At 41.0% G+C, this 12,476-nt stretch overlaps 1 protein-coding gene across 1 annotated transcript in view; it reads right to left on the bottom strand.

The window, feature by feature from the left end:
- Positions 1 to 12,476, bottom strand: part of Ryr2 (ryanodine receptor 2) — a 566,260-nt gene that overhangs the window by 356,967 nt on the left and 196,817 nt on the right. Inside the window, exon 3 of the mRNA XM_075970222.1 lies at positions 9,255 to 9,359. Within this exon, the coding sequence (XP_075826337.1) occupies positions 9,255 to 9,359 (105 nt within the window). The remainder of the gene's footprint in view (positions 1 to 9,254; positions 9,360 to 12,476) is intronic.

Genomic DNA, 12,476 nt, shown 5'->3' with positions numbered 1-12,476 from the left:
TATTCTGTAGGTCTCCTGGTCTTTCTAAAGTGTTGCTAAAAGTAATTTACAGGGTTATAGCTCAGCTCAGGGTCAGAGGGCTGCCTAATATGTGCACAGTTCTTAGCTCGATTCATGCACCCCCAGAACCTGTACCCCCTAGAGAAGGGAAGGGAAAATAGGGAAGGAGAAGGGGAGGGGAGGGGAGAGTAGATAAGAGGGAGAAGCAAGGAGAAGAGAGGAGAAAGGAAGAGAGGATGAGGAAGGAAAGAGATTGAAATAAATTTCCTTCCATGATTCTGCCTATCAAAGCACACAATTAGCAATTTTTTTACCATATTCAGAAAGCAGAAAAACATTACCATAATCTAAGTTCAGAACAGATTTAATCCCATTATGTTCTTATTTCTCATCTCTTCATTCTTCTTCTATATGTTAATCAACTATTTTGGTTTCATTTCCCTGAAGGCTGCTGAGTACACCAGTCTTTTCCATGATAAAGATTATTTATGCATTGATGATATTTAATACTCTAGTACGAATTAGTAACTTTAGCACGTTTCAGAAAGAGCAGTTTTATATCTTTCCATTTTGTGTTATTTTATTGTGCAATTTAACCACAGATATAGAGTTACGATTTTTATTTATGTGTATGTGTGGGGGCATGTGAGAGCTTATGTGCACCACATATGTGCAGGTGCCTGTATCATATCCCCTTTGTGTGCTGCGACACAAGTGCTGGGAACTAAACCCAGGTCCCCTGCAAGAGCAGCCACGGCTCTTAACCACTGAGCCATCTCTCCAGCCCCCATAGCACAGATATTTTAAATGCTAAGTTTCTGAAACTGTTAGGCATACCTCAGTGTACTTCTTTTGTGCTGGAATTCTGGCTGCACACTCTAACCACCTTGGAAATTTCCATTCTATCTGAAACATATTCCTTATATAACTTAATACCTCTTATTAGAGTTAATGAATTCTAAATTAGTCATTTTTAAATGTTCCTAGTTTTAAGGCTTTTAAAATTTTCATCCCAACAGTTACAATACTGGTCAACTGCTCTTTGGAAACAAAATTACTTATTTTTTTGTTTTGTTTTGCATTTAACTATATTTATTTGTTTACTGACTGGCCGTTCACCTCTGAATTATCTAGAAACACAACAAAATTACTTATTTTTTATTCCTCTCCAAATGTTCATGCAGTGCCTGACTCAAGTGAGAAAACATATAAAACAAACATTGCCTGGGTTTTTAAATTTCTTTTCCCCGCTAAATTGCTATGGAATATATGTGGTCTCCATGATACCTAATATGTATTAAGGGACCAAACTGCCAATCAACACAGAGCTAAAAGAAATCCGCATAGTTAACATAGTTGTACTGGAACTTTAGTACTTAACATAGCTCAACAGTGAGTTTGTCCTCTGACAGGGAAGATGCTAATTCTTACTGTGAATCTGTGTGAAAGGCACAAGAGTGGGCTTTCTGGTGTGATTTCCTTACCTACTGGACACAAGTCACCAAGGACACTTTCAGTTCTCCTTATACACTCATCTTAAAAAAAAAAAACTGTGTGTGTGGCTTATGGGTTCAGATGCCCAGCAAGGTCAAAGGCAGAGTCATATTTCCTGAGCTATGTACTACATGGTATAGATGCTGGGAACCACACTGGGGTCCTCTGGAAGACTAGGGCCACACTCTTAAGGGCTAAGCCATCTCCCCACACACTTTTTTCTTGTATTGGTACATATTTTTCTTGTTTAAAAATGTATTTACTTTTATGTGTATGGATATTTTGTCTGCATGTATGTGTGGCTGACACCCATATACACCAGAAGGAGAGGGGATGCATCCCCAGGAACTGGAGTTACAGATAATCGCTAAGTCATCTTGTGGATGATAAGACCCAAACCTAGATCCCTGCAAAATCAACTAGTGCTCTTAATTGCTGAGCCATCTCTAGTCCCCAATACGTATTTTCAAATATGAGAATAGAGATTCCTTAAACCTCAGTCTGAGGTCTCTGATGTGTTTCCAGGAACAGGTCAAGAAATTTCAGAATGGGAAATGAAAGCAGTAAATGAGGACACATGGACACAGCGTTCTTATCAGAGAGATTTTAAGTACTAAGCCATATCTGCCTGAGAGAACAGTGGCTATGGTGTGTATTTTTAAACCGCATGAGACTGCAAAATTCTTTCTACTGTCATTTTGAGGGAAAAAAATTTACCATAAATTTAATTAAGCAAATGAGGCCACAAAAGCAAGTCCAGTAATTTGCTAAATTATATAATTAGCTCAACTTTCTCTCTATACTGCTTTGTATTAAATGACCCACATGCTTCCATTCTGTCAGATCTGTCAGTCATGACTCCAGTCACCTCAGGAGCCCCGGACCCTCACATGTGACCTAATTTAGCAAAAAGTCCTCCGAATTTTTATTCAGCAACTTAGTTCTTTTTTTTTCCTCTCTAGCAACTACATCAGACCACAGAAAATTAAGGTCTCCTCAATTATTCCTTGTAGAGAGGCAGGATCGTGCCTTTATTGTTACTTAAATGATTCCTGAATTTGTCCAAATTTAGGAAAATATGCACCACAAAGCTCAAAATTACCAATGCTTTCTCTCTCAAAGCAGAAAGTATGGCAACGTGGTTCTTGCATAAGTTGTCATGTTAGCAAATTCAAATGATGGGTCCCTAAGTTAATAACAGGCAGCTGGCTGCTCGGTGGGCAGTTCATCAGAATGACTAAGCACAATTAAATGTCACGAGGAATCTCGTTTGAGACAATAAAAAAAAAAGCCACAAGAACATGAACAACGTGTAGAGGGAAAAATGCAAACACTTAGGACAAACCTCACTGGATGATGACACATGGGAAATCATTGTGATCAGAGGGACAATAGTAGCCATACTTGTGTGGTACAAGGCTTAACTCTGAGCCTCAAGCCTGGAACTGTGTACAAACTTAATGTGTCTCAAAAGAAATGATAACCAACATGAGGAAGAGAATCATCTGCTGTGGATAATGGTGGGTCTATTACTTCACCATTACGAGAAAAATCCTAGATACTAATCTTATAGAAGCTCTAGGTCCAAAGTGAATATCCCTAGACGTCACAAAACAACACATTCTTAAACTCCAGCTCTATACACAGTGAAGAAATGGTGTGCAGAGGTGAACAATGTTCCCTATTGTTCACTTGCTGGGAAATAGCTACATGTGAAAAATACTTTTATATAGTAAACACACAAAAAAAATCTAAGGAAAAATGTCCAAATAGAATGATTCTAATCAAATCCAATAATCTATACATTCAGGATTCATAATCTAAAACAGTCTATAACTCTGCCACTGTGATTAAATTACACACTGATTAAATTGACCTCCTTATTGAGTTTGATGCTGGAGTCTGTGAACCATGTCAGTCAAACACAGACTCATGTAGCCTTTGCTCCTGAATAGAAAGGAAAAAATATCTACAGGCAAAGGATGCACAGCCCAGACTTCCACAGTCTATACATGACAGCAACGGAGGTGAGGCTCAGCAATTGTGTGCAGCTAGAGGCCCAGACTTCCACCGTCCCTTTAGGAAATTATAATCCCATCTATTTTAAATTAAAACTTCACTTCCGTGTATAAAGGGAAGAATACATAAATAGATAAAACAGTGAATGACACATCCATTAGGAAAATTTCAAAGCTATCTGGGCTCTTCCCTGAAGTGGTCATCTTAAGAGGGATGCTCTAGAAACCAGATGTAAACAGAACCCAGCCTCTCAAGAGGGTGTATAAGAGAACGGCAATTTCTCATACAAAGAGGCAGTGACATCATAGTGCCCACAACACAAAGCATGGCTCCTCTAAGCATTTCAAATGTGAGGGAGGACTGGAGTGGGACATCTGAGTATTAGGAGCTTCTCCTGTGCATTCTGAAGCACAAATAAAAACACTGGATAACAGTGATGGCCATTGTTATTGTCAGCTTGACCAGATCTGGAATCACCTAGGAAACAAGTCCCCAAGATCCACGAAAGGGTTGTGTAGATCAGCGTTTGGCCATGAATGAAGTAGGGTAGTTATCTTGACTAGGTTAAATTGAGGTGGTACCCATTGTGGGTATCACAATCCCATGGTTAAAGTCGTGGACTGAATAAGAAAGGGAGCTAAACACTAGGATTCATCATTCTTTGCTTCCTGATTGTGGACATAATATGACCACCCACCAGTCTCTATACCTTCTCCACCATAATGGACTGTGCTGTAGACTGAGTCACAATAGACCCTTTCTCCCTTTGGGTGCTTTTTTTTTTTTTTTTTTTTGGTCTGGTGTCTTTACTTGATAGTGAGAAATTTAACTGTCATGGCTGCTAACACCTACCTCTACTCCAGCTCAGTGGGACTCATAAATGTGTGAATCCTAGCAGTATGAGCTGATAAGCAATGTTTTAAAGCCACCACAATTCGGTGGTGGTCATCTGTTTTAAGAGAGAGGAAACTACAGCTAAAATCTGTGAATGTTTGCTCTGTTGAGTGGAGTGATGGGTATGATTCAGATGTTTTTATATTTAGTCCACAGTTTCTAGTTGCTTTCTCCTGGGGTAGAGCATATATAGGCAAAGCTACTCAGTGCTACTCAACAGAGAAATCATAAAAATGACATGCACACACCCAGAGTGCCGCTCTGTGATGGGTTTGTCCTATGTCTGTCGCAGTTTTTGTCTCCTGGCTCCATGAAGGAAATGCTATTGTTTTGTCTCACTTTCTAAATAAGGAGGGTACAGGGTGGAGAGACTGCTCAATGGCCTCCTTACCTCACCAGGGTCTGGACTCCGGGGGTGTGCTGTTTAATCTCAGCACTGTAAGACGCAGCATCAGACTCCCTGAAATTCACCTTTTGTTCTTGGACAGGTACAAGACCATTTTGCTGCAATTACTTGTCTGAAATTACAAGCCTCAAGGCTCAACACATGTACTCATAAAAACTCATTTATGGTGCTTTGATGTTTGAAAAGTATAGTTTTAAAAACCTATGTACCCGTGAATTTAGCTCGTAGCCTTTTGATGCACCTTGGAGTGTTCTCAGAGTATACGACTCAAAGAGAAGGGAGTTTATGAGAACACAGACTAGAATGTTAATACTTCGCATTCTACAACAATCATTGCTCACACACACACACAAAAACACAGAGCCAACTTCCATTGCTAGTTCTGCCAACAAGTCACTGGGGCATCCCTGTCCCTTTCATTAGAAGACAAAGTCTGATTTGGAAGCAAGCCATATTCCCATAGTTTCATATCAAATAACAAACTATTTTAGAAAATGGAACCATTCAGGGCTCTTTAAGAAAACCCCAGGAAGCAGGGTGGTGGCTCACACCTGCAATCCGAGCACCTAGGGGTCTGAGGCAGGAAGATCTCTGTGAGAGCCTGTTACACGAAATGAGATTTCTTTTTCCCCAGAAAATAAAGGCTTCTGATGAAAATATTATATATTTGCATCCTGGAAGTTTTGTTTTCTACCTCAATTCTGAAAAATGGCCCAAAAAGATGAAATCATTTCTGGGAACAAATTTGAAAGAGACTCATGTAAATAGTTTTCGTATTACCTCTAACTGTGTGGAGGATGAGTTTAAAAATTAAGAGAAAATTCCAAGTAATAATAAACCCTACATACTTCACATAGTCCTCACAGGAGCACTGTCATTGTTTTTCAAACCTGAAATCATAGGCCTATTGGTAGCAAAACTCACATTAGTTATCATTAGAGCCACAGAGACTTTATATGACATAACTTATTTCACAAATATTTAAAGTGCTAGCGCTGAATAAATGAATGACTGAAATTCAATTCACTCATTTTCAACTCGATATTATATCTTCATACTATTTCATCACATCCAAGATTTGATTTCTTTTTAAAGCATCACCCACAATCTACAGTAAGCCCCTAAGTTCCACAGTGCGACACACATCTCCTGAATAAAAATGAGTTAGTGTCACAAACACTAGAATGCATCCCTATCTGAAAACAGGCAGTATAGGCGAGCTTGGCGGATCTTTCAGGACTAAGCTAACAGTTACTTTTGTTAGTGTATAATTTTAATTTTTGTTGAGAACTTCCTACATGAATACTAAATCTGCCTCAGTCCCCCAGCTCCTATGATGTCCCCCTCCCTCCCAACTCATGGCCTCTTTTTTAATTATTACTGTTTCATGCATATTTATATACAACCTACTTAATCTATTTATCATTATTGGTAATGTATCCAGGGCTGATCACTTGCTGTTAGACAACCCATGTGGGAGCAAGTCCCCAGAGAAAATCAATTATCCCATTATCAACAGCCCCATTGATCTGGAATTCTTCACCTAGTGGTGGGACCTTACTGACTGTCCCCTGCCGAGCTGGTCATGTCAACTGGTGCTGTCATCGTGTTGGTTTTATTAAACCATATGGTTAAGATTTCATGGGTGTGATTTCCCTGGCACGTCTCAGAGACACGATCCAGCAGCAGATATCCAGCCCTTTTGTATATCCCCTACATCTAAGGTCCAGGGCAAACATATAGTACCTTTAGTAGTCTAAACAGCAGTCAACTAATCATAATCCAACATCAAAGGGGACAAGGCTAGCAGTCTCCCAGAAGCTACTAAACCAAAATACAGAAAATAAAGGCAAAGAAATGTTCTTTTTTCAAACACTTGCTCCTAAGTAGGACACACAGGTTGTTTATTGTACTCACAGCATTAAACTAAAGAGCAGCCTTCCCTACAAACAATCAGTCCTTTAGAAAGACCCTTCAGTAAGTCTCTTGAACACATGCTTTCCACTACCCTGCATCATTTTTCTCTTGGCAGGTGGGCCCGTGGAAGCGGAACAGTTAGATTCAATTATGTGTTTAAAAATAAAACCATATAAAGAGAAGGGTACGTCAAATATTTTTGGTACATTTACTAAGATACTAAAACTAACAGCAAGAGCAAAAGTTAAACGAAATGTTAAACTTTTTGAAGCTAGAATAGCAAGTGCTGTCACTGATTGTGTTTTAACAATTGTGTGTATCATTATTGAACTGCTTAACTCTGTGTGGCAGACCTACTTGGGATATCAGCGCAGGAAGAGGATGTGGGCTTACTCAAGATCCTAGAAAGGAAAATCAAAGGAAAGGTAGGCAGGAATAATGAGTTCTGGGACAGCCAGGTGAATTATCCCTGTATGAGAATTAAGGGTATAAATAGCAACCTCTCTGTGTGGAGACAGGATATCACATTGTAGTCCAAGCTTTCTTGAAATTCACTATGTAGCTGCAGGCTAGGCTCAGACTCACGGCAATCCTTCTGCCTCAGTCTCCTGAATGCTAGGGTTATATGTGTGAGTTACCATACCTGGCTTAAAAGCCACTTTGAAGAAGGTGCTACCTCTTATATATCCAACCTCATTTGGTAATTATTCAAAGTTGGTGATGAAGAGCTCCATTCCCTCTGAAAAGAGGACAGAGCTAAGACGTGGCAGTGACGGCACTCTCAAGCCTCTCCTCTGAGTGCTGTACTAGAGAAACACCCACAACTAGCCCCGAGGAAGAAGCAACCCATACTTGTGGGTGCAGGGGCAGACAAAAACTAAGATCCACAGGAAATTTAGGTTTGACAGTAGGAGGAGAAGAAAAGACATGTGTGTATGCAGAAGTCCGGAGCGGGGGAACTGGAGCAAAGATGCAGAGGACACAGTGCAGCAGGTGCATCCTCCTGCGGCAGCACTGGGGTCTCTGTCCTCAGCATCTTCCGGCATCTGCTCTTGGTCCTTTACTTTCACGATGCTCTGAAGAACAAACACTAAATGAAGTTCAACAAAATGCTACATGGAGCTCAGATCTCTACCTCCATTTTCATCACACTTTGGATGAGATAATTCAGAATGCTTTAGGTTTAGAGAGGTATTATGTGACAGAAAAAGATGATAGGCAAGTCTGCTGAGTCCAAGAGACTCGGCTCCTACACGGCCAGCAGCACACACCAGTAGCACAGCCTAACCCTGAGCTGAGGATATATACACCCTAATGGGCAACACAGCTGTTAAAGGGGAAACAGCTATCTCTCTGTTGGTGAACAGCTGCCATCCAAGAGGGCTTCCTAAGGTTCAGAGCATCCCAACGTGCACGTTCTACAGGCTGGAGCGTCTCAACCTCCCTAATGCTGGGAACTTTTATATTGGTACTAACCCTTAACCATAAAATTATTGCTACTTTATAATAATTTTACTATTGTTGTGAATAATAATGTAAATATTTGTGTTTTCCTATGGTCTTAGGTGACTCCATGAAAGAGTCCTTTCAACCCTTGCCAAGGGGTCGTGACCCACAGGTTGAGAATCACTGCTATAAACGCTTCCTCCCGTGCTCCCATCCTAGTTAATGTGCATGGCGACCCTGTGGGGTTTTGTAAGATACGGATCCAACTCCTCACACGGATGTTTACATTGTCTGTGGTAGAAATGCTCTAGTGACAATATCTTTTAATTTCTTTATTTATCCAAACTAAAAAAAAAAGAGTCTTTGCAATAACAACAAATAGTGAGTAATGGCAAAAGAAAGTCCAGTTGAGTTACTGGAAAGAAATAGTTTATTAGACTTTGAAGCACTATGGTAACTGGGAGGGCATTGGGTGGCCATTCATCCTATTGACTATCTAGAAACTTTAATGAACTGATTAAGAAAAAAAACAGCAACCCTTTGTCTCCTGGAAAAATAATTAAAATAACCCAATAGACTTTCAAAGAAAAATATCTCAATTAGGAGACAGAATAGGAATTTTAATTTTCAGAAGATAGTCTGCTGTTTGCAAAATTATAATCTGCTGAAACTGTACTGCTGTAATTTTGCTACTTAAAATACAGAATGGTGCCATGAAATTGTATGCATCACAAAGATGCTGAGGACATGTCACATGGAGAGGACATTTGAAGATGATACAGAGATCAATGGCAAACAAAGCTAGCAGTCCAACGGTGACATGGGAACATGTAAGGAGACACACAAACACCCGCAAAACACACATAAGCATGAAGTGAATTGAGGTTAAATTATTTCTATATATGTTTTTAAGACATTCTAGGCTCGCTATATAAAAGTGGAAAATCAAACATAAAGCTGCCACATGTAGAAGCCACTGGCTTAGGAAAAAATATTTCACAACACCCAGGCAGGCAAACATTCACACACACAGCTACATTCAGTAAAAGAGCAGAAGTCTACAGAAGTGAGTACTTACCCCTTCTGACTTCTCCATCGTGTTGGCCAGCATCTCCTGCAGGGCACGCACTGACAGGGACTGCTCCAGCACAAAGGTGCAGATAGACAGGTCCGGGGGGACATTCTATGTGGAGAGAGGAAGAGCCGTCAGGGTGACTTCCTCTTCAAGCATGCAGCTCCGTTTCCCTTGCCACCTGCCACCTCTCACCACCGTCTTCCCATGTAGGGTGCACTGCGCTTTCGGTTCATAGTTAATACTGTCTTATGAGTCTGTGAATGCATGCAGGTATATGCTTGTGTGTGTGCTGGTGCAGCAGTGTGCATGTGCACGTGTGTGCAGAGCTCATAGGTCAATCGAGTACTAGTCATCAGATGCTGTCTACTTTTTAAAAATTAATTTGAAATAAAATCACTCTTTTCTGATCAACTCACATATAACAACACGGTGCAGCTGATATAAGTCACCTAAGCCGGTCCCAAACCCCATATGCCCAGTGAACTTCCATACTGCTCAAGTGGCCGTTAAGAAGCCATGGTTCCACTCAGGGTTCACACTTTCACTATCCAGTTTTTATTTTTTTACCCTTTTAGTGGTTCTTGTTATTTAATACAGAAAGTTGAATTCATTTATCCACCATGTAAAAAGAAAAATGTTTGATGAAGTTAAAAGTTTAAAAAAAAAGTCAGCTTTCAACCCTTCTAAGACTTGGTTATTATTTTCACTTTATGTTTTTATTTTATGGCTTGCTCACACCTATGTGTATGCATCATGTGTGTGCCTAGTGTTCTCAGAGGTCAGAAAAGGACTTTTGATCCCCTGGAACTGGAGTTAAGGATGGTTGTGAGCTGCCATATGGGCGCTGGGAACCAAGTCCAAGTCCTCTGGAAGAACAGCAAGTGTTCTTAACTGCTGAGCTGTCTCTCCAGTCCCTACCCCCACACACCTTTTCTTTATTGAGACAGGGTCTCTCTTTGGCCTGCAGCTCTCCAACTAGTCTAAGCTGGCTGAATGTCAGCCCCACAGACGCTCCTGTCTCTGCCTTCCCAGTCCTGGAATGACAAGTGTGCATGACCATTCTGGCTCATTTTAACAATGGGTTCAAGGGCATAGAACTCAGGTCCTCTGCAGAGCAAACACTTCAGCAGATGAAAGACACCTCCCCAGCTCCCACTTTAGGAGATGACAGCTACCCCCACCCCCACTTCAGCAGATGACAACTACCTCCCTACCACCCCCATAGATCCACTTTGAGCTGACTGACAATAGTATCTGTCCCTCATAGAGCATCTACTCAGATACATGACACTTGGAGCTTTGCCTATCCAGCATGTGTCACATGGCCAGGGTCTCTACAACAGTGACTTTGACAAGACAAAAGAGAAGCTTAGCTGCTTTTCCAAAGCCACAGAATTACAAAATGTTTAAAGCTGGCTTTAGAATCTGGGTTTCTCCAGGTCTCAAAGATTCATTTCTAGACCACCAAGTAGTCTAGATTTCAAAATATTGAAAAGACAGAGAAATAACACTTGCTTCAAATTAATACTGGAGTTAAGCAAACACAAAAATGAATCAATATAAAACATTCATTGACACAGTCTTTTTCTTCTGTATTGGATAAACATTTATATTCCTATAGTTGGATTCCTTTTTTTTTTTTTTTGGCCTCCAACTTGGGACATGGGAATTTAGCTCCTGTCTGCATAAAAGCATGTGCTGTATTTCCCATTTTATTTTTACTTACATGTATGTAACTTCATCTGTTTCCAGAAAGCTAAACAAATGCATAGAGGGATGGAGAGAGCTTTAACGTGGGCAGTGAGTTCGCCTCATTTTGGTTTTCTGTTAGGAATCCTGGGTTCCCGTCAAGAAGGCAAAGTAGTTCATTTAACTTTTATACCTCCTTTCAGGGTGCTTCAAGCGACCTTCAGGGCAACATGGAAGAAACTCCAAAATGTGTTTTAAAAATGGATTCTGTTTTTAATCTTGATAGCTTGACAGGAAAGAGAAAAGAAGGGACTCGGATTTCAGTTCTGATCGGTAGCCAGCCAGAAGCCATATGGGACAATGCTTGGGCTTCCTATCTATGGACTGAAGAGCACTCCTCCTCCAAAGAATCCCCGAGACTCAAGTCTTTTAAACTCTGTCTTCTAAGCTGAAAAGAAATGCCAATAAAATATAATTTTATCGCTCCAATTTAAGAAAAGCCCACATTCACATAAAAGCTCAGCATCTCAGAGGTGCAAATTAAGAGAGAAGCTGCTGGCTGGCCAAGACAGAGGAAGATACCCAGAGCACACTTTAAGATGGAGCAGATGGCCTGTGGCTGAGGCAGGCTCGTCACGGCTCGGCCACCCATCTGCTGAGCAGCTTCTGGCAGAGTACCATGACCACTGATGGGCAGCCCCTCCCTGCATCAGATGGATGTCAAAGCTGCACCATAGTGATGGTGCTGCTGATGTACCGACTGGACACACGGACCCTGCAAGGTTTCACGCACCAGCTGGCAAAAACCATTGTTCTGATGCTTCTATGTTCTCTCGGTGACAGTATAACGCGGGTCTCGTGACCAGTGACCTTTCCTACACACTATGGGAGGGAAACATGAGCCAGAATACACAAAAATCCCAGTACCAGTTTTCTCTTCTGCATGGCTTCAAAACCTCAGTTGTAATACCCTTCCATAGTGCCAGCCTGGAAATACTACTTCAAGGATTTTGCTTTTTACTTTTCCATGGATATTCATCCTTACAAGTCTTTCTTAAGTTTATTTTTAAATTGTGAGGTTAGATGTATATGTTAGTGTGTGTGTGTGTGTGTGTGTGTGTGTGTGTGTGTGTGTAGATACATGGAACCAGAGGCTGATATCCATTGAATTTCTTTCTCCATCACTTTTCACGTTATTTGTTTGAGACAGGATCTCTCCTTAAACGCGGAGTTCACAGATTACTAGACTGTTGGCCACTGAGATTTGATGATCCTCTGTCTCAGACCCTCACATGGGGATTATACACACACGTCACAGAGGTACTGTGGTTTCTAACACTGGGCATCTGAACTCAAGCCTTCACACCTGCACAGCAAATACTAAGGCCACCAAGCCACTTCCCCAGAACCCTTTTGTTCCATTCTTTCCCACCTCCATCCCTCTCTGCCCCAGAAGTTAATATGATCACCTTGGCAAAGCAAACATTGCTCCTGTGTCAATGGATTCTGCATGTCACCTCTTTGAAAGACAAGGGT

The sequence above is a fragment of the Microtus pennsylvanicus genome, chromosome 4 (genome assembly GCF_037038515.1).
Source record: "Microtus pennsylvanicus isolate mMicPen1 chromosome 4, mMicPen1.hap1, whole genome shotgun sequence".
Classification (NCBI taxonomy): domain Eukaryota; kingdom Metazoa; phylum Chordata; class Mammalia; order Rodentia; family Cricetidae; genus Microtus; species Microtus pennsylvanicus.
Note: the sequence above shows the minus strand (reverse complement) of the source record. Positions and strands in the feature narration are given on the sequence as shown.